The 23,895-nt window shown below is 39.8% G+C and overlaps 1 protein-coding gene across 10 annotated transcripts in view; it reads left to right on the top strand.

Annotated features, from left to right (window-relative positions):
• Positions 1-23,895, top strand: part of FGR (FGR proto-oncogene, Src family tyrosine kinase) — a 2,305,304-nt gene that overhangs the window by 2,061,560 nt on the left and 219,849 nt on the right. For 8 of the 10 annotated variants that reach the window (XM_044084601.1, XM_044084584.1, XM_044084592.1 and 5 more), the window contains 2 exons: positions 9,215-9,379; positions 14,337-14,516. In XM_044084601.1, the coding sequence (XP_043940536.1) occupies positions 9,215-9,379; positions 14,337-14,516 (345 nt within the window). Of the gene's footprint in view, positions 1-9,214; positions 9,380-11,707; positions 11,864-14,336; positions 14,517-23,895 lie in introns of all 10 variants that reach the window. The other 2 variants (XM_044084628.1, XM_044084637.1) reach the window with 2 other exon arrangements.

Raw genomic sequence — 23,895 nt, 5'->3', positions numbered from 1 at the left:
TGATCTACCCTTCACAAAACCAAACTGTAGAGGCCAAGTTACTTGGGGTTCAAATTGATAATCAATTCAAATTCAACTCCCACATACAACTAAATATAAAAAAAAACTCATCAAAAACTAGGCATGCTCTACCGACAAAACTGCTACCTTACACCCTCCACTAAAATCACTCTCTCTTCTACATTCCTTATCCCCTCTCTTCTATATGGAGCCCCACTCCTAACTAACCTACAATCTTCCCTCAAAACACAACTCTCCTCATGCTACAACAAAATAGCCAAATTCCCTACTAGTCAAAAAGCATCTACCCACCACTGTTCTTCACTCCACAAACTAAAATGGCTTGAACTACCCAACCAACTCACTTATTCTCAACTTACTCTAGCTCATAAGCTCATTTTCAAACCCTCCCTTTGTCCATCCCTTTCCTCTGCCTTTAAAATGCATCTCCCCAATAGAGTACTCAGAACTAATAACCAAAACCTAATTGAAGTATACAAACCAACTCGTCCCCCAGGCAAAAACCTCCTATCCTATGGCCTAGCACGTCTCTGGAACTCTCTACCTCCAGCCATTCGTACCACTTTCAACCATTTTACATTCAAAAAATCTCTTCACTCTCATCTACTAACCCAATGGGAATGATTTTGCTTCCATCCTTCATAATTCTACACTGCCTTACCTCCTCTCCCTTTTTTCCAACAACATGCTTGCTCCTGCCTCTTCTACCCAAAAAAAAAAAAAAAGTATTTTTACCAAAATCTTTCCATTTTCTAGTCTGTATCAACTGTAATTGTCATCTGAATCTGTAAATAAGGTATCACGGAACACCCTTTTCGGGTCAGTATTTTCTGTAATGCTCACCACCAGTTTGTTGCTCTAACTGCATAACTTGTAAATATTTAATGCTAAAACTGCATAATTTGTAAATATTGTAACACATATTGTAATTCCTTCTTTCTAGAGCTTTTCTCCCCAGGACTCCATTGAAAATGGGTTCATTTTGGCCCAATGGACTATCCTGGTAAACCAACTATAAATAAAAATAAATAAATAAATCCAGAGTTTGGAGATTCCCTATATACTTGTTTATTAGGTCCATGATGATGTGTTCCATAGCTTTGCATATCAGACTCATCAGGCTAATGGAGCAATAGTTCCCAGGGTCTGTAGTTGCTCCTCCTTTGTGGAGAAGGATGACTGTAGCAGTGTGCCATTTAGTAAGGACAAAGCCTGAGGTGAAGCTGTGATTGAACAGGGCACACAGGTGAGGTGCCAGTTCACTCTTTAGTTCATGTAGAACACAGCCAGGGGATATTGTCAGGTCCCATGGAAGCTGTATTCTTGGACTTGGACAGTGCTGCTTTAACATGTGCATCAGTAATACTGGGTGCCTGGCAATCTACTGATTTTGTGATTGGTCCTTTGGGGGAGGAGGTAAAGTTGGCACCAAATCTGTCAGACAGTATATTGGCAATATCTGTTGTCTCAGTATAGGAGGTACCATTGTGCAGTAGCTTAGATTAAATCTGGGTATTGCAATGGAGATTCTTTACATAACTATAGTAGGCCTTGTGGTTGTCTTTACTATCTGTTGCAATTCTGTTTTCATAGCTAGATAGAGGATTTGATGAAGGATCTTAACTTTTTGTTGAGGCTGATAAGGAAGTTTTTCCAGTCTTGGGACTTCTCCTTATTCTGCATCAGTTTCCTTCTTCTGTTGTAGAGTTTGTTAATGGCAGGGGACCATCAGATTGGCTTCCTTTTTTTGGGGGAGACCATCTTGGTTCTATTGGGTATGGTGGTCATGCAACTGTTCTCTATTTGCATGGGTGCCATGAAGTTAGCTACCTCTGTTTTTAGAAGCCCAAAGTTAGCTTTGGAGAAGTTTTTCATGGTGGTTATCTTTGCTGGGGGGTGGGGGGGTGGGGTGGATTTCCAGGGTGATTAGTTTGTGGTCGGATCTAACCAGGGAGGAGCTAATTATTGGTGTAGAGCAACGGTCTCCCATGTTAGTAATGACCTGATCAAAGATCTTGCTACCTCTAGTGGGGATAAGAACAATCTGGTACAGGGCATTTGAATTAATGAATTCCAGGAAACGCTGGGCAAGTGTATTGGTACATGAGTAGTTTTCCCAGTTAATGGAGGCATAGTTGAATTCACCCAGTATAAGAGTGTTAGGTTTGACCCTAATATTCTCCAATGTGCTTAGAAACATGGAGTGTGAGTCTTGGGACATTGTTGGGAGCCTATAGCAGGCTACGACCTGAATCGCTGTCTTACCTAATGTTAGCTGCACTTGAAGTATCTCTGATGCGTCATGTTGGGCTACCAGTCTGGAGGTGTGTGAATCCTTTATGAATATAGAAACACCACTGCCTTTGGAGCTTCGGTCCAAGTTCTGTTACCAAAAGGTGTGGAATGAGTTATAGCCTGGTAGTGCAGGGATAACACTGATATTTCATTATTTCCATTTATTAAATATTCTAACATCAGCAGCTTTCCTCTGATTAGCATCTTTTATAGGGGTAACCTGAGGGTGTCTAGAGTTAAGGCTAGATATTATATAGTGTTATGATCTGGCATTAGTGCTGTTTGATACACTAACTAGTTGTCCTAAGCTTAGCTTCATGCGAGGCATTTCTGTGTTACAGGTTAAACTACTAAATACTAGTTTTATAGGTGCATTTTACAAAGTAGGCATTTAATACTATACAGGACTCTGCTGACTGCCACTTTACAGTAAGCAGCTGTACACATATGTTTCTAAATTATAGCAGATAGAAAAAAAATCTGAAAACTGACTCCTTTTCTGGCCAGTAAACAACTATACTTTGAGCTCCCTGGAGTGCTTCCCAACACAGAGGGACAAGGTAAACACGTTCTACCATAAGATGTATTATCCTGGAATTTTAATTTAAAAACACAGGAAAAGTAGCTCTCAAGTGCAGATTAACACCCAACAACTAAGTCCCTAAAAATACTTCTAGCTGGCAAAGCAATCTCACTTTAAGCCTCCCTGTGTGTTTCCCAACTCAGACAGCCCAGGCTGTTTTTCTATTGCTACTAGAGCTGCAGTCCCCATCCTTCCAGCCCCCCCCCCCCCCCCCCCACCGTGTTTCTCAACTCAAACAGACCAGGCCACCTTTCTACTGCCAGTAGAATTGCAGGTCAAGTCTCCTTAATGTAGAAACTGACTTTGGTCAGCTAAAAGTGAATAGTGAATAGGTACCAGAAACAAATTCTACAACTAGCTACAAGTAATTACAAGGTGATTCACTAATACACTAAATGGATGGCAAAGGTTCATCTGTCTGTACCCAGTAAAATGAACAGAGGAGATAAGGTGGAGCTTCTAGGGCCAGGTTTACAGAAGATGAAACTGGGAGGAGCTTCCAAGGCCAGATATACAATATGGGTGGGCAGCTCAAAAGCCTCCATGTGTAAAAGCACAACAGAAAAAGAGTGGCTGGAAAAAAAATTCGGAAGAGAGTAAAAAAGCAATAAAATGAGAGTCCACTCAGAAATTATATAAATACGTAGGCAGAGCATGGAAACCACTTGAAATATTTTTAATTTCATATACAGAACATACACAACAGGAAATACACAAGACTGATTTAAATGGTAGATAAATGCAGTATTTTAGATGTTTAAATGTACTTCCCTGGATGCAAAATGTAGCCAAATGCTTTGTTTTCACACCTCTGAGATTCCAGCAATCCCTAGACTAAGATGGCTGACTGTCTGTATAATGTAAAATACCAGCAGGGAACTAAATATATTGCCACAGGCTCTAGTTATAACTCACATAGCTGGTCAAAGCTGGCTTTTTGTTTTAAATTGGAAAAGATATTACAATACAGACTTAGATGAGCAATACTAATAATCCACTTAAGAGCTCAGAAAAATAGCAATGGATACCTGTAAAACCCAAATCAATAGCTGTACCTTCAGATTCAGAAGAGAGAGAGAGAGAGTAGAATGCAGTAAAATGAGAACCCACCTCAAAGGATTTAAACACCTAGGTATAGCACAGAAACCAATGGAAAATACTAGATTATAAAGCACTACAACTATAAAATGCTTTAGTAATAGTTTTAACTTTAAATAGAAAACAAGTACACCAGGAAGTACACAAACTGATTTAAATAGTAATATAAGTGAAGTATTTTAAATGTAGTTTAAATGTATTTCCCTGATGCAAAATGTAGTAAAAATGCTTTGTTTTCAAGCTTCCAAGCCTCCAGCAGTCCCAAGACTCTTCCTTTCCCTACTCTAGTATTATATTTCCTCTTTACAGCTTAATCCTGAACAGTCTCCAAAATGATGGAATACCTTCAACATTTTTGCAGGACTTTGCCTACCTTTTCTGCCACCAGTACACAATTCACAGTAAATAGCGTAAGCCAGGACCTTACTTACTTGTTCATTTGTATTTGTTGACAAGGAAAAGTCTGACTGAGTAAAACCCATTTTCAGAGGAGGCCTGGAGAGAAAAAACACATTTAAGTTACACATAATGTACATTTATAATTGCAGGGTGAAAACATCTATACATGAGCTTATTTACATGATTTTTAACATATATTTAAATAGTTCTTACTGCGGTGATGGTGCTGCGGTAGTGTTGTCGCCTCACAGTAAGACGTCCTGTTCAATTCTCAGCTAGAGCGTCTTCTGTGTGGAGACATGCATGAATGGGCGTACCTTCGTTGAAGGTTGTGTGTCAGGGCCGGCAACTCGGCACGTAAAAATCTACTGACAATCATTAGCGGACAAGAGTTCCGCTGTGGCGACCCCTAACCGGGAAAAGCCGAAAGACACAACAACATTTAAATAGTTCTTACATGAACATAGCATTTTAACACAAAAAAAGCTAAATTAATATAAATTGGCTAATTATTGAATACAGGAATAAAAGACAATAACAGTTAATTTATTTATAGCATGATGGTTGCAGGAAAAGATTAAACTGGGGTGTTTTTAAGTTTAGTAATAATTTACAGATAGACAAGTAGAATGTAGCTTAAAATTGATGATAGATATAGAATGGGGAAGTTATAGAAAACAGCAGAAAGATAAATGGATAGAGGAGGAATTGTAGTTAGTGGTGGGATATGAGAGAAGGATGCAAAGTAAGCGTTTAGGAAATAATGCAGTGTGAGGAGCAGCAATAATTTACAAAAAGATTGGGAAGCAAAGTGGCTGTAAGAGTTGGAAAATCTGTATGTAGTTCTTCTTGAAAAATTATATGTAGTACTTTCCTGATGTTTTAATCAATCTCTTCAATAACTATTATGAATAGCGTAGGTGACAAAGGACAACCTTGTCTACTATCCCTACTATTTATACTATCTTTTGCATTGTTATTAATTAATAAATCTGTTAATCCTTGTACATTGCTTTTAGCCAAGCCATGAAATTGACCCCGATGTTTCTATTTTTAAGAACTTCAGACATGAATTACCAGTTATATAAAATGTCTTTTTAATGTCAAGTAAAATACTGCCTACATGAATATCATGAGTTTCCCATTTATGTTTAGAAAAATACTAAGGACCACCACTTTACACTGTGTGTTCCATAACAATGTACATTTTAGTTTTTGATCTAATTTAATTAAGATCATGTGTCATCTATTATCTAGTATGTTTTCTATAATTTCAGTGTCTGTATTCAAGACTAACATTTTCTTATCTGTTAGTTCTTTGGTTTTTGATTTTTGTTTCTGCATAGTTGTTGTTCTTCCTATTTATGGAATTTTATAGGAAAAACATCTTGATAATCCCATTTTATTATTGTGTTATTCTTTTAACTCTTGTAACTGCCGTTGTTACTTCTGGTAGAGGCATGTCATGCTATAAACATTTTATACCTCCCCGATCTAATGTCTTCCTGAAATGAACTTATTCTATCTAAACTATTCCAGCATAAATTTTGGACATTCAAAACTTCTAAAATATCACAAAAGTTGTCAATTTTTTTTTATTTACTTTATTCCTTGAAGAGTAACATTTTACCAGTTGGAGATATATGTATCTAACATGCACTATTGGAAACCTTTTTTCTTTTCCTTGTAGCTCCATGTTAGTCTTTATTGCCCCTTTCCCCTTGTGCATTTCAGCAGTCACCGTATCTAAAACAATTGTTTCTCCTTCTGTTAGCTTCAGATTATCTGTTTGAGACTTAATTGTTTCTTCATTTTGTAATATTGTGACAGTTAATTGTGTGGTATTATCTAACCTTCCTAGTATCATTTATAATTCAAGCTCTATTCTTTGAATGTATTTTTGCCATTGTTTTACCTTTAACAGTCATTATTTCTGCTCTTATCATCACTTTTGGAGCATCACAACAAATCAGCCATGTATTTACAAAGTCGTTAATGTTTCTGCTATTGTTTGTTTGAAATAAAAAAACATATTCTCATTTTTTATTTTTCCTCTTATTATTATTTTTTAATGAACTTGCCTCCAATGCTTATTTTTATTTGATGAATTCAAACTCAACACTAACTGAAAAATACCACAGTCTGAAATGACTCCATCTTTTATTGATTTATCAAGAATCATGTCCCTTGTCCCTTAAACCATTCCTAGCAAAAGTAAGGTCTAGTTTGATATCACTATTCCTCTCTGTCAGTATATCTACCAATTCCCCCTTTAAAATATATATATATATATATATATATATATATATATATATATATATATATATATCAAATTTTCTAATAACAGCTTTTTATCTTACCAATTTATATGATCCATCTCTTCTGATTATTAAGGGCAATTTTAACTCTGAAGACACTTACATTCTTCCTAAATAAAATGGTTAATGTCTTATCCCTTCCAACTCTGCTATTTCAGCTTTTTGAACATGTTTTCTATAATGTCCTGACAATGATCCAATAGATGAGGACATTATTTGTAGCCTGGGTAGCTGCTGAAACTGGCAAGGGAGGAGAAGGGAGGAGTGAAGTGGCTTGACTGGCTCAGCTGTCCTCAGGATAAGGGTGCAGGCCACATTCCTAGTGCACTCAATCCCATATTAGAGGGCTGAGTTGAGGAGAAGGGTGCAGGCCACATTTCTAGTACACTCTATCCCATATCAGATGCCTGAGTTGAGGAGAAGGGTGCAGGCACATTCCTACTACACTGAATGCTGTATTAGAGGCCTAAGTTGAGGAGAAGGCAGCAGGCCACATTCCCAGTGCACTCAATCCCATACTGGAGGCTGAAGATCACTGTGGAGAACTGGCTTCAAGGGAGGTAGGGCAGTCATGATGAGTTCTATCACCTGTAAAAATGATTGACATACCCTTGCATATGACCACAGCATGTTGAGCACTGTGGCTGTTTACTGAGCATGTACAAGTAGGGTTATGGATTTAACAGAAAAAAAAAATACCTTCACAGATGACAGCATCACTCCAAAATGCTTGGTGTTTGCCATTGAGAGAAATAAATGAGCCATAAGTGTCTCACCTCTCAGGAAAAAAATGGGCCTACAGAGCCAAGTGGTGAGGAAGACTTAAAAGTCAGAGAGAATACTTCTTTTTTCTTTTCCATGGTTGTAAAGATATGGCTGCTCCGAAAAAAATATATAATTTTCTTCATAGAATTGAGTTCTGATGGGAGGGCTTCTGGTCTGTATTGCCACCATCCTGAAGGACAGTCAAAAGATCCCTTTTAAGCCAATCAACCCATCTAAAGATTCCCTTCTACTGACAACAAGACAAGGTGAATCTTCTCAGCCAAATATTGTCCTCCCTTGTTGTTCATTTCCAGGTATAGTATTCTCCCCAAAACAAGCCAAAAGGCTTCAATCGAATCCAGTAGCAATATCTATCAATGTCCTGTGATTGGAGCATTCATTCACACACGTTATTCAGACAGTCCCCAACACAGGGTCACAAGAAGCATTATACATTAACTGCCAAATAAAGAGACTTTCTTGTCAGTACACTATGCCAAAACAGTTGGGTTGATTTTGGCTGCCATTAAATAGATAAGAAGCCTCATACCCAGTGTCCTCCCAACCCAGCACAAATATGAATGTCAAATTCTCCCATCAGGCAGACCTCCAAGAGATTTGTCATCCATTATAGTTACTCATAAAGAAGCATACGGACCTGCTAATGAAATAACAGAGTCAGCTGTTCTAGTTTTAGTTTTTGCAACACTTTGTTTACTTCCTGTATATTCTGTGTAGTGGTATGGCCCATGCCAGATACCAAATCACACGTACAAAACATGACATCAAAGGTGCTCTTTTCAACGGCAGAAACGACACAATCCATCCTTACTCTAAGATAAGTACCCTTGTTAGCAAAGGTCTGTCATGCTGTTTGGTCACTGCAGAACCAACATAGGTGAGCAGAAGGTCTTCTGTAAACACCCAAAAAAGAAAACCAACAGAGGTGGGCAGAAGGTCTTCTGCAAACACCCAAAAAAGAAAACCAACATAGGTGGGCAGAAGGTTTTCTGCAAACACCCCCCCCCCAAAAAAAAAAAAAACATAGGTGGGCAGAAGATCTTCTGCAAACACCCAAAAAAAGAAAATGTTGGGCTGAATGTAAGGTGTTCTGTAGTATCACAATAGGAATTGCTATAGAACACTGCTAGTGGAGGCAGAAGACTGTGGGTGTATAAATATGAGTGTACTTGTGTATGCATGTTTATGTGTGTGTGTGTGTGTGTGTGTGTGTGTGTGTGTGTGTGTGTGTGTGTGTGTGTGTGTGTGTGTGTGTGTGTGTGTGTGTGTGTCTCTGTTGATCCATGCTTAGCTATGGGTGTTTGGGAGGAGCTGAAAAAACAAGCATCAATTACAATCTATAAAGCTGGTACAGTTTTCAAAGGAGTACTTTTGTATGCCTAACTCCCTTTTAATATCTTTTTTCTAATCACATGGTATGCTCAATTTTCTTTTATTTTATGATTTATTAATGTTTAAATTGCTGGGATATTGCAATGCTAACTGTGTAAAGTAAGAGGCATTCTGATTGATGCAGTATACCTGCGAAAGTCATCTTTTAAAATCCCGTTAAAAAATGTTGATTTCTTGATCACAAGTGTTAATGGGATACTAAAATTCCTACGGCTGGTTTAGGCAGATGGGTGTGAGTACTGTTTGCTGTGTTGCTTCTTCTTTCTTATCAAGTCTTTGCTGTCTTGTTTGTCTCTCATGTGCTTTTCGTCCCTGTCTGCAGAGCGAGCTGCTGGCCTGTGTTGCCGCTTGGTGCTTCCATGTCACAAGGGGATGCCAAAGTTGGCAGACCTGTCTGTCAAAACCAAAGATGTGTGGGAGATACCTCGAGACTCACTGCAGCTCATCAAGAAACTGGGCAACGGGCAGTTTGGGGAAGTGTGGATGGGTAGGAACTGAAAACAACAAGACGTAAAAGAGCTGGAGGTGGTGTCTATCAGTAAAACCTCAGCAGGTCAATGTCATAAGAAGACACTGTTTACAAGAATGCCATGTTTAAATAAGCATTTAAATGTTCACATTTTTTTGAAATCACTGGACTAGATGTCCTGTTCATTTCACCTATGTTTACCTGTTGTAGTTGTCACTGCCTGTGCCACATCATCTGATCACGTTAACACGTACATTTGCGACAAACTTATTAGGATGTTCTGTTACCTTTTTTGAGTAGCTCTAAGGAGAAACATTAAGTGAAAAAGAATGTGACAGGAATGTTGATGCAGCTCTGCAAAGATGTGTTCCATGGTATTTTATATATGGGTTATTAAGACACAGAAGGCACCTTAGGTTAGGTCATTGTGTGACAGCAGTGTGCTTCAACAAGTAATGACAGAGGTTCCGCAGATTGTTTTGTATAACAAGTGTTGTTTCTCTGTGACCTGGGAGAATGTTGGTTACCTCCCTTTACTTTTAATTTTATAACTCTGTATCAAGGTTCAGGCACATTAAAACCTTCTTCTTTGAAGAAGAGCAGTGCAATATTTTACACAAAAATGTGTTTCACTTTCACTTTTCGGAATCCTGTCTTGCTTAAGGACAACAATTCTGAATCCCAGTACACTGAAAATACATTTACTAAAATGAGTAATAACATTTGCCACACTTGCTGCCACCATTAATGTTTTTTTCTATCATTTTTTTATATCCTCTACTGCCTGCCAGCCATCAGTTATCCTGGAATCGGTTATCCTTTTGTTCCACTGTAGAATTAGAGAGTTAGAGATGACCATTGGAGGTCTTCATCCAGGCAGCCATCAAAAGTTAATTTTTTTCTTACTTGGGCATAATTCTTTTCCTGGCAGGTGACATACAGCTCGCAGACACGACGGCATGCAACACTCTGCCCAATGCGTATGCTCATTGTCACTGCATGAACGTGGCTTGTCAGCACTAAGTGTGCATCTCTGAGTCATAAATCTCTGTTTCCAGTAAGTGTCAGTACTACAGTGGGCTGAACCACCTCCTTTCCCCCAAGATGGGCAAGATGGTATCGGCCTCTCACTCAAACCCCATCCCTCTCGCTGCCCTTCCTGGCTTTTCCAGCATGCATCCAAGCCATTAATCAATTTTAGATCATCTGGGTCATAGCCAGGGCTTTGTCCTTCTGCTCCATGAAGGTGAGCAGAATTACTATAGTCTGAAGATGATTACATTATGTAAAGGATTTGGTGAACCATATCCTTCATAATGGGGGTGCAAAGACTTTTCCCTTTATGTATACCTAGCTTTTTAGGTGGTCAGATGTTAGAGCATTGGGTTCTGTGCAAGGATATTCAGAATTGTATTCCTGCAAATCAGAATTCAGAACAGCGATATGCACTGGTAAGGCTTATTATTAAATCTACTAAACTAATGTCATGATTTGTTTAGTCAAATAATGTATGTAAAATTTTAGTGCAGCCATAAGGTCTGTAATAAACATGGCATTCTGTTGTTGCTAATGGTGTATTCTTACAGTCATTGGTTACCACTCTTGGGTTGTTCTCCAGCGTGCTTGAATCTAACATGGTCATTCAGTAATTATCATACATTTTATTACAGCAGTGGGGCTACACCTGCTAAATTGTGTTTGTTAAACAGAAACATTGTCCAAATTCCTGCTTAGATTTTATTATATTGTAAATTTCAGATTGGCAAACATTCATATTTTAGTTCTATCACTTTTGAATCAGAAGTGAATTTAAACATGAGAATTAAATTCTGAACTGTTTGTATAAAAGCAGTGCTGGAATCATTTGAGAAATTAAGGCTTATAAATTAGAATCCCCTGTAAAGTCTAATTGTAGAAATGGGAAAGTAATATAACAAATGCATTGTAAAGGAGGATCCACTTTTTTTAGTCCCGTAGAATTAAATGTTCTTCACACCCAAGCTAGTTCAAGAAGAATATATCTCACTATTTTCCATTCAAATTCAGAAAGAAAGGTAAATGAAATGTGATTTAAGTATAGTGTATTTATTCTTTAAGATAAGCTGACTAAACTGCCCATTTTTCTGAGTACTTTATTACATATTTATGATTCCTCCTCAGACCCTACTGTAGAAAGTTGATCAGATATGTGTTTACAGCCTGGAGAACTTCTCATAAAGTTAGACTATTTGTAGTGATTAAAGTGCCACCTCCACTCTTGGAAACACTAATGCATGCTGATTTTCCCTTTTGTGTGTTGTTTTTACCTCCTCTTTCCATTGCATCCACCCCTCCTTGTACCTACAGAAACAAATGACGGTCTGTGCCATCTACTAACAAAGCCATGCTCCCTTATGAAACCTCAGACACTTGGATTGGCTAAAGATGCATGGGAGATATGCCGGGATTCCTTAACCTGTGATAAAAAGCTGGGTCAGGGTTGTTTCGGAGATGTCTGGATGGGTAAGGCTGACACACGAGTACATTACTGTTGAATATTTTTATTATTAATTTGCTGCACAGAGTAAATGTTGTTTACATTTATATTGTAGAGTTCCACTTTTTTTTCAGACCGCATTTACTTACCTAGTTTCCTGCAGCCTGCATTGCACTGCGGGACTGCCTGTCTACACTGTTGTAATATCATGACTTGCATTTGAGCAGCAGCATTCCCAGATGATGGAAATGATACACTGTTACAGTCTGGTAGTGTATTGCACCAATGCTGGTTTCTCTGTGTACTCCTTCTTATAGAGTTACACCCTACAGTTACAGAGGGCCACACCTCTCCCTTTTTATATTGAGTAAATCCAGAAGAATGTTCCAGTTTGCTGAGATCTGCAACTTATACTTTTGTCAGCTTAGGAACAGAATGCATTGTACTAACTTGGATGTAGAAGAAGGCAGGAAGGATGTTTAGCCATTCATCGCCTTCGATGTTGGTAGTGATAGTACCCCACAGCCGTTTGGATTTAGCAGATTAGCTTAGTTCAGTAACTAGCCACTCTCAGATTATGTAAGAATGCACTGTGGTGTCACTGGGCCTTTTAAATACAGCTCATATAAACAATGTGCCATTGCTTTTCTCCTAGCCACCACTTCAGTGTTCAGTGCAACCACACGTCCTGTGCATGCATGAAGGCTGCAGTGCAGAGCTGTTGCCTTCACAGCCAAGTGTGATTTGGCACCATGACAGACCATCCTGAACAGATCACATGAGTGTAGGTTGGATGAACTCATTTGTTTATCTTTTCAAGTTTCAGGTGTTCCACATCTACACTACCACTCTGAGCCCTCTGTAGGACTACAGTAAACTTGTATGTAAGTCCCTATCAGACAGAAGAAAAATCCTGTACGACAGAACAGTGCTAAACTAGGTTGTAGAATTATCCATACTGATTTCCTTTCTGTCTCTCTCTCTCTCTCTGTCTCTATTTCTCGCTCTTTTTTAATTCTAGCCCTTCTTAATTCTAGCAACAAAGTGCTTGCATATGTCTCTTGAACTACTGGCTTCTAAATCTATCCTACAGAACGTTCTGTATTGGATCTCACAGTGAAAGAAGCCTTTTTTAAGTCTCTTATTTGTTATCTCTTGATGTCCATTTCTTCACAAGTGTAATGCTTAACAATCCTGGTCAGTAGTGGAATATATCTCACCTTGGTCTCTCAGTATATTGACCATAGCCTTCATACTGTTGTAGTTGCAGACATGTTAAGCAGCCCCCTGCCACATAAGTACTACATTTTCTGCACCCCAGAAAGTGTATACAAGATTGTAACTGGCAGATAGTCATTCCTACATCACATCTCCATGGCTGAGCTTCTGAATGATTTTATTCAAGAGCGCATTGTGTATTTCTTTTATGATTATAGTTTATGACAACCCCAATGTACCCTGATTAGGTCTTCTAGTGGACAACCTGGTTGGTTACCATCTGTACAGAGCAATATTTCAGTGAGTGGCCAGCAAAGAGAGCCATACAGGCTTACTGGAAAGTTCCAGGTGGTTTGTGTTATTTTTGTTTTCTTGGTACAGATCCAAAGAATGATAGCACATGCTTAGAATTTTGCAAACTGGGGTCCATACATGCTGTGTTCATTGAAATGTTATGCACTGTTGACCCATTTTTATTAGGTCAACATTTCCATTATGTGGCAGATGAATGACACCATGTAGCCTGCAGTATTGGGCAGTAGTCCTTAGAATACTGAGTCTGCCTTCCTATCTCTATATTCTAACTGGCTTTGGACTTTTTTTACATAAGCTTAGGTTACCAGTATGTCAAGAACAGCGGACCAGTGTCATAATATGTCACCTCCCTGGGCAGAGACACTTATGTTAGTACTCTGTAGGTTTACTGCTGTGTTTATTTTAAATTATAGTATGAGATGAGAAGTCTTAATGTGCAAGGAGTCTCCACACTCCCTGTTGACAAAGTCATTGCTAGATCCCAGTCCTCAGTCTTAGCAGCAAATACAGATTAGCATTGTACATTAATACACCCAAGCTGTCTGCCTTCATGTTTAACAAAGTATGGGCTATGACTGGGTCTAGCTGTTTCTCACCAAGATTTGTATGACATGTTGATGATTCCAAAAGTCCTTTAAGGATATTGCACTCCCTGTTTGCACTGCTGCTGTTTATTATATGCCAGACATAACCACACACCGCATTTAAATACAGCAGTGACCTGTGCTACTACATCACTTGGCCATTTATTGTAAGTCGATATTTTATCCACACCTTTAGCTGTAACAGCAATGCTTTACCCAGCATGCTTCCTGGCTGAACCATGATCCCTCACTTCACAACCATCATTGCATGTATGCATGCATTTCAAGTTTACATCACATTGCACCATCTGTGTTGTACTTAAACTAGCTGAATAGCTTAAAATCTACTGGAATCCTCACTTTCTATTGTTCTTCATTTAAGGAACTTGGAATGGCACTACAAAGGTAGCCATTAAAACATTGAAGCCTGGTACTATGTCCCCGGAAGCATTCCTAGAAGAAGCACAAATCATGAAAAGACTTCGCCATGACAAGCTGGTACAGCTGTATGCAGTTGTATCCGAAGAACCTATTTACATTGTCACTGAGTTCATGAGCCAAGGTAGGTGTGCACATATTTCCATAAGCTGTCATGTCTCAACTGCGCTTGCTTGTAGTAAAACCAGTATTTCTGTTGCTATCATAACCCTGTCTTTGTCCAACATAACTGTTAAGTTGCTTACTGAGATACGTTATAGATGGTCATAGCTAACATGTTTCTGTACAGCAAATGCAACATATGTTTTTGTACATGAGTATCCTCCAAAGATAAAACATGTACTTGGCTCCCAAACGGGAGAAAGATACCCATCTTTTACAAAAAATGTAAAATGTTTACACTGCACATGGTAGTACATTGTATATTTAATCAACAGCATACAAGTTTATATTGTGTGCCGCAATGTAACATTTTCTTGCTCTAAAAAGTGTCACCTTGGTTTATAATTGTAACATTGGTTTTTGTAGCCATTCAGTGTGATTTATGCTTTGTAATTTATTTATTTAATTAATTAACTTAATAATTACTGCTGCATCAAACATTTCATTAAAGGACAGCCAGAGAAGTAAAGCTCCATGGTACATACCAATGGATAATTTTAGTGCAGCCAATCAGTCCAAGCAGCATGTCTTCAAGGGTTTGTAGCAAACTGGAGTATCTAGTCAAAACCACTGTGAATACAAGTAGAACATGTGTACCTCACTTATAGGTTCATAGGATCATACATGTATACTAGGCTAGCAGCCACTAATGTCCTTATAAGCCTAACAGTGCAACCCAAATGTCACCCACAAATTGGTTTTATATAGGTGGTGATTTATTGACTGCCTCTGTCCATCAGACACATAGGAGCCAGACCACGGGTGCATTTCTGATTACCCATCCATCATCCCAAGTTGCACTTAAATAGGTATAGGGAGAAACTGCTCACACTGATGGAGAGCAGTGGCATAGCTAGAGTTTGTGCCACCTGGGGCTGTCTTTGGGTTTGCCGCCCCTCACAAAAGCATGGTCAAAATGGGTCCCCCCCCATAGACAGCCCTCCCCCCTGCAGCCATTCCAGTGTCCCATTACTTGGCTATTTTTCCCCATTTACAATAAACACCGTAATATGCATGCTATTTTGTGCTTTACTTCTACAATGATTATTTGGATTTAATTTAAAACTTTTATTTTCAATTTTATAGCACAAACACTATCAGACATCTGTTAAACAAAGCAACACAGTCTCACAATGAAAACAGACTTAGCATTAAAACTTCTCTGCCCTTGAAACTCACATTCAGTGAAACCCACATTCAAAGAAAATGCATCTGGCTAGTGGCGGATAAAGTTTACCTTTGGGCTCATGGGCTGTTTTAAAATCATAGGCCCCTTGCACACATATTTAGGACCATGCAAACACACATGTGTTCTTTGATTCACCTTCTTGATTGTATTAAACTATATTACTTGTATAATATAGCACACTTGTTAGAGCATGTTTTACATTTATCATTTTGAACATTTTTCCAGTAAGCAATGAAACAAAATGTATGAACCAATAGTGACAAAACTGCCCAATTCAGAACATTTTAATCATAAAAGTCTACTCAAACTTCTGTCATTACAATCCACCAATATCAATAAATATGCACAATCTCTGCAGAAGTAAAACGCATCTAAATAATTCCACATTAAAGAAATCTGTAACTAATGAAGAGATTGCTGCTAGCAAACAACTTTATATTTCATTGTTTCATCTACAAATAAAATGCCTGTCACCCTTGAAGAATAAATTGCCTATGTTACATTAAAAAAGTATAAGTTAATAATATTGCAATAGGAAATGGATAGCAAACTGATAACAGGTTCATAGTTGCTCGGTGTCTCATACAAAGGAGAACATTCTCAGGACTACAGCAGACACCCCCTTTAAAGTACAACACAATATAATACCAGCAGTCCATCTCCATACTGTGGGAGTAGAACCCACAGCCTTCTGCATCAAACACAAGTATACTACCTGTTGTGCTACTAACAATGCAAACAGACTTGGCATAAGCAGCACTAAACTTCTCTTCCCCTGAAGCTCTCTGCTCCTTGTAAAATGCACTTGACACTCAACTATATCTCTCAACTTTGCAGCACAAGAAATCCAGATAAAAGCCAAAATTTATGGGGGGGGGGCAAAGGCCCAAAACTAGGGACACATTTTAAACATTGCTTGTATAATCTTAGAAAGTTGCTAGAATAAAATATTTTGTGTTACCATGCTTTTCCTGAAAGATAGGAAGACTGAAACTTAAATGACTATCATTATTTAGCGTGTTCAATTCTCACTGATTTGTCAGAAATCCACAAACTTTAAGAGGAACAGACCAAAAGTATGAGCCAAACATTGTAGACATTCTGTGAAAATCTGGACAGTTGAGAGATATGGACTCAACTCCTTAAATCATAAGTGGTGGTACTGATAGAGAATTCAGTCTGTTATTTGTTGTACCTAAGGTACAGGGTTTGAGCCTGAGAAACACTAATCACCAGGTATACCAAACTGGGGCATTTTACACACACACACACACACACACACACACACACACACACACACACACACACACACACACACATGCACACACTCTTACTTAGCTACACACACACACACACACACACACACACACACACACACACACACACACACACACCCTTACTTAGCCACACACACGGTTACTTAGCCACACACAACCTTACATAGCCACACATACACTCCCATACTTAGACACACACACACACACTTACTTATCTACACGCACACACACACACACACACACACACACCCTTACTTAACCACACACCCACTTACTTACACACACACACACACACACACACACACACACACACACACACACACACACACACACACACACATACACCCCTTACTTAGCCACACACAAGCAAAAATTCCTCTTCCTTAGCAGCAAAATTATGTGAATTGAACACTCATTAGCAACACACACACACATCCTAGCAAAATTCCCCTTACTTGGAACAGGTGAAGCAGCAAGCATAAGCAAAATGATCGAAGCAAAATTCCATGAATTGAACAGTCAGCAGCAATAAGAAGTAGCAAATCACTGTACTGTATTTAAAATTATGCAGTTGGACAGGAAAAACAGTCTGTGTGACAATGCATGCATCATGTGACAGGTGTGTGCGACTGGACCAGAAGAAGAGGAGTGATGCTATGGGACTGTTCTTAAAGAAGAACGCCCTTAAAAAACAGTATGTTGTTAAGTTAAAGGTAAATGTGACAGTCCCAAAAGTGCCTCCCCTAGCTATGCCACTGATGGGGAGCCTGTTTCAGAGAATGGAAATTCTCTGAGAAACATATCTGTCTCTCCAACATGTCCCATTTATGTCACAATAAAAAAAATAGGTCTTTTAATCTAGTAGTTCTGTTGCTGTTTATTTTGTGTTTGTGCAAAAGGCTAATCAAATGTAGGTCCAGCAATGCCTTGCATGCCAGGCAAAGATCACCTCTCAAAAGTCTGTATGACACCAAGTAAAGGGACAGGGCTCTGAGGCGATCAGCATTGGATATTGTGTTTATTCCCTGTATTATTTTTGTAAAGAACCATTGTGGACATGACAGTTGCTGCAGGTGTCTGGTCAGGTACATACTGAAGGGTGCATTATACTCTATGATGGGTCTGATGAGGGACTAGTACAGCGATATGATGACCTCTCTAGACCTAGATATCATGCCATTGCTTATAAGCTGAGCAACATAGAAGGATGTTCTTACTACTTTGGGCATACGTTGGTTGAAGGCTATGTTACATGAGCTCTCAGATCCCTGATTGGTGAATCAACTTTTAAGGGTGCTTTATTCATGACCTAGTTACCCGGGTTTGTAGACTTCCTGAAAGGTAGTATAATGCATTTTTCGGTATAGTTTTAAGCTTTGGCACCAAGCATTTGTGTGTATTAGACATTCCTGAGGGGTGTTCTCATCTTGGAGGGATTTGATGAGTACTCCCAGTTTGCAGTCATCTGCAAACTTGTTTAATCAAAGGCCACTGACATTGGCTTTGACAACCATGAAGTAGATGCCAAACAGGAGAGAGCCTAGCACAGAGCCCTGGGAGACTCCGCTGCTGAAAGGCATCTTTGTGGAGGTGGCCTCACCAATTGTAACTTCCTGGGTCCTATCAGTGAGCCAGCTAGCTATCCAGTGTGTAACAAAGGGATTTATACCTAGTTCCAGAAGTTTGCTGACAATGCTTGAGTGGGGTATCATATCAAATGCTTTAGCCAGATCTAGGTAGGCAGTATGCACAGTTTTCCCCTCATCCATTGCCTTATTGACATTTTCAAACAAGTCTACCAGAGTCAGTAAGCATAACCATCATTTGAAAAAGCCAAACTGAGATGGATCCAGTCTCTGGAGGTCTCCTGTGTTGTTGTTGATAATTTCCATGATGTTTCTTTCCATGGCTTTGCAAATAAGACTAGTCAGACATATGGGTCTGTAGTTTCCAGGATATTTTGTAAGTCCTCCCTTATGAAGGGGGATGACCATTGCAGTCCTCCATTTATGTGGCACAAAGCCTGTTTTGAGACTATAGTTATATAAAGACTCCATGGGTCCTGATAGTCATATTTTAGACTATTCAGGAGACATCTTGGGATGTTATCAGGGTCCATCGAGGCCATGTTCTTGGCTTTAATGAGTGCAGGCAGCACATGCTTCCTGGTTATAGTTGGATAGCTTATGTTTGAGGGTATTTTTTAGGGTTTGGTGACAGAGGAATAAAGATGGTACTGAATTTGCCCCTAACTCATTTGTTATATGCTTAGACTTGGTGAACATGGCACCATTAACCACCAGTTCAGGACATTGCTGTGTGCTGCCCTTGAGATTTCTGACAAAACTGCAGAAGGCCTTTTGGATATCTTTCACCTAGGAGGCAATCTTAACCTCAAAGTTGACTTTGTTTGATGTAATTAGCCCTCTTAGTTGTCTATTTATTTTGATGACAGAGTTTCTATCTTTATGGGAATTGCCTTTCCTGATTTTTGCCATAATTTCTTTTTTCCTTTTGTTGTATGCCCTGTTTAATTTAAGATGTCACCAGGGCAGTTAGTTTCTGTGGCTAGTCCTGGGCTTACTTATGGTAGGTACAGCAGCTTCTGTGCAGCCATTCACATGGTTGTACAGAGTTTCTGAGTGCAATTCAGCCCTGTTTTCTGGGTTTGGATAGGCACTGAATTTTGACAAACCATCCCTTAATAAAATGTAAGTTGCCCTGGAATAGTTCCTAACTGCTCTGATTTTAGTGGGATGCTAAGTTGATTTTGATTTCAAAAGAGACAGCTTTATGGTCGGACCTTACCAGGGAGGATGAGACATTGGTCGGAGACAGCATTGTCCCATATTTGTAAGCATGAAGTCCAGTATGTTGGAGCCTCTAATGGGTGTATTCACTATTTGGTCAACAGTCTTTGCATTTATGAAGTCCAGGAATCTCTGTGCCTGTAGATTTGAAGCCTTGCAGTATTCCCAGTCTCTAGAGAAGGTGTTAGTTTGGATGGTAAGTGTCTCCAGTAGGTCCAAGTATGCATTGTCAGCTTCTTAGGACATGGAGGGTGACCTATAGCCGGCTAGGATGTGGTACATAATTTTTACTATGGTGATCTGCACATGGAAGAACCCCAACACATCATCTTGTTTGAGTACACTAGAGGTATGCTTGTTATTGATGTATATTGAGGCACCTCCTCCTTAAGCTCTTGTTGTTGCAGCTACCGGTGTAGAAGTGTGGAAGGCATTGAAACATTGCACTGCTGGGGTACTCTCTACCACTTTAAACCATGTTTTGGTAACTGAACATATGTCTGTATTCCTGAGTGTGATGAGGGCTTGGAGGGAATGCAGTTTTTTATTGTGCAGTAACACCATGAAGTTCAGTTGAGTTGATTTTGCTATGTTGGTAGGTTTGTCAATTTGGCACTGCCTAAAAAAGGCACTACAGGGGTGGATAAAGTTTTAGCCAGTATTGAAAATCCTAGAGGGGAGAAGTGCAGACCATCCTTGACAAAGTAATGTGGTCTGTTAAACATGTCCTCCCAAGCTGATAAAATTGGTTCCCCATAGAATTATATCAGAAAGAAAGCAAGTTGTTGAAATCAATCATGTTTTGCTCATATTGTGCCATCATCATCATCATCATCATCATCACTGATGGTAATATGCTGCTCAATGCTAGGCTCATACATGCCTGAGACAAATAGTCTGAAAGCTCCATAATGTCTGTCTTCATGTAGACCAGGTACATCTCAGGTCATTTACACCTACATGGGCTGTGATGGAATCATACTGGTACTTGTGATGTAATGACTTGACTGCATGTATGATTTGTCATAATCTAGCTCCAGATAAGCAACTAACAGTTATCTTCTCCTTGTTCAGCCATGGTTAGAGTGGCATCAGTATATCTTACAATGGAGTCCCCTATGATGAGAGTCCTGGGAAATGTATCTGTTGCCTTAGGGGATTTGTGTTTGGTGCTCCACTGAAAGTGACAGTATGTGTGGTGTTAGGTGTTGTTTTTTTCTGAGTGCCTTTGGGTTTGCTGAGGGACAGATTTGACAGTGGGTGGTCTAGGTGATCTTTGTTGTTTAGGAAGATTGCTTTTAAGTGCTTCAGCATACATTAGTCTATGTGTCTGTGTTGTGTGCTATGTGAGGTGGGTGTTGTGTGTGTTTTCAACAACATGATTTGCACCTGTATGCAAATGTTTAGCCTCTAGTGTCATTGTGTAAGTGCGCCTCTTGCATACTGTGTCTACTTCTTTAAGGATTAAGTGGTTGGTAGTAAATATGAGATGATTACTACATTGTCTCAAGATGCCTGTATCCACCAAGCCGGCCATGAGAAGTTAGGAAATTGCATATCCATACTGTCCAGTCCTTTCATTTGTGAGCTACAAGGAGGTGGTGCATTGGGGTAAGAGGCTATTAAGGGTGCTTTGTTGGTGCAGACTAATAAGTGTGCTTTACTGGATCATATTATGTTAAACAGTACTAAATTCTACTAACTTTAATATTTACACTGTACTGCTGTGGTGGTGCTGCGGTAGCATTGTCACCTCACAGTAAGACGTTGTCCTGTTCGATTCTCAACTAAAGTGTCTTCTGTGTGGAGACATGCGTGAATGGGCGTACCTTCGTTGAAGGTTGTACGTCAGGGCTGGCAACTCAGCATGTAAAAATCTACTGCCAGTCATTAGCAGACTGGAGTTCCACTGTGGCGACCCTTAACAGGGAAAAGCCGAAAGACACAACAACTGAAATCCGCAAAATATGTAGGCATTGCCACTTGACTCCCAACTAGCTGCTGTAATCTTGTTGGCACACAAAATATTTGCACTGTACTGCTACTTTACAGGGTACAGTTTTATGGGCTGTTCTTTCTAGTTGTTTGCTACTGTACAGGGCACTGTTAACCCACACAAATGCAAAAAATGTATAGCAGCACAGAAAAAACTAATGAGCCATCAGACCAATAAAATGAATGCACTATGAGTCCTTCTGTGTATTTCCCAAGTCAGATAGCCCAGGCAAATACCTCTTACTACTAGATGAATAAACCTTGTCCTCCTAATGTAAAAATACAGCAGAAGAGACCTGGGCAAAACTGCATTCCAAATTGTAGCTTGCTACAGATCCCCCACCATGCCCCAGGATTCCCACTCCTCTTTTCTTGATGTACTGGAAAATATTAGGGTTCAACCAAACACTCTAATAATGGGCGACTTCAACTACCCCACCATTAACTGGGAAAACTACTCGTGTACCAACTCCTTAGCTCAACGCTTTCTGGAATTCATAAACTCCAATGCCCTGGATCAACTTATCCACACCCCCACCAGGGGCAACAGAATCCTAAACCTAGTCATTACCAACATGAGTGACTGGTGTTCCACACCTGAAGTCAACTCCTCGTTGGTCCGATAAGACCATAAGCTAATCACCCTTAATATCCACATCCCGCCCCCACCCCCCATTAAGGAAACCACAGTAAAACATTTCTCCAAAGCCAACTTCATTCAGATGGAAAATACAGTTACAACTGCTGAATCCTACACAAATGCACTCTATAAGCACTTACACGAGTGCATGGATTGTGCTATCCCAAACAGAACCAAGACGCTATCCTCCAAAAAAAGAAAGCCAATCTGGTGGTCCCCTGCCATAAACAAACTGTACAACAGAAGGAAGAAACTGTTGCAAAAGAGAGTAAAATCCCATGAGTGGAGGAGCTCCCTGGTCAGCCTCAGTAAGAAGCTGAGATCCCTTATAAGATCCTCCAAAGCTAGCTACAAAAACAAAATCGCCACTAATTCAAAGGGCAACCACAAAGCATTCTATAGCTATGTCAAGAATCTCGATGGCAACACCCAAATCTGCTGTGAGTTACAGCACAAAGGCACAAAAATTACAGAACCAACTGATATTGCCAACATCCTGGCAGATAGGTTCAGTGCTAACTTTACCCCCATCTCACTCCCTAAAGGGTCCATATCTGTACAGGAAGAATGCAGAGTCCCTGTAATCAAAACTACGCAGGTAAAAGCTGCACTCTCTAAAGCCAAAAACACAGCATCCATGAGACCGGACAACATCCCAGGCTGCGTTTTACATGAACTTCAGAACGAACTGGCTCCCCACTTAAGCACCATGTTCAATAATAGCCTCACATCAGGCTTTGTGCCCAATGAATGGCACACAGCAACAGTTATCCCACTCCACAAAGGGGGAGCCAACACTGATCCTGGGAACTATTGACCTATTAGCCTGATGAGCCTGGTCTGCAAGGCCATGGAATGTATCATCATGGAACTCATAAACAAAGGCAATGGTAACCTCCAAACTCTGGATCCCACCCAGTTTGGGTTTGTGAAAGGTAGATCACGCCTCCTGAACCTGATCAACTTCTTTGAGGCAGTCACCAAAGCCATAGATGATGGTAAGGTGGTTCACACAGCCTATCTTGACCTCGCCAAGGCTTTCGACACCATCCCCCATTCTGGAATTATAACTAAACTCACTAAACTAGGTATAAATCCCTATGTCACAAGATGGGTTGCTAACTGGCTCACTGACAGAACCCACACTGTAAAAGTTGCAGACTCCAAATCTGACCTTAAAGCAGTGACAAGTGGAGTACCACAGGGTTCCTTCCTGGGACCTCTCCTCTTTGGTATCTACTTCTCTGAAGTATAGGCTAACACAGAAGGCCTCTGGCTAATGAAGTTCGCAGATGACTGCAAACTAGGAGTCATAGTCAAGTCCCCAAATGATGTGGACATCCTACAGAAGGGCCTCGCTGAGACAGATGCCTGGTGTCAGAGCCATGGCCTCAAGCTCAGTGCCAAAAAGTGCAGTGTCATCCCCTTTG

The sequence above is a fragment of the Protopterus annectens genome, chromosome 1.part1 (assembly GCF_019279795.1).
Source record: "Protopterus annectens isolate FY-2018-M chromosome 1.part1, PAN1.0, whole genome shotgun sequence".
NCBI lineage: Eukaryota > Metazoa > Chordata > Ceratodontiformes > Protopteridae > Protopterus > Protopterus annectens.
The sequence above is the reverse complement of the archived record's forward strand: the minus strand, read 5'-3'. Positions and strand labels throughout refer to the sequence as shown.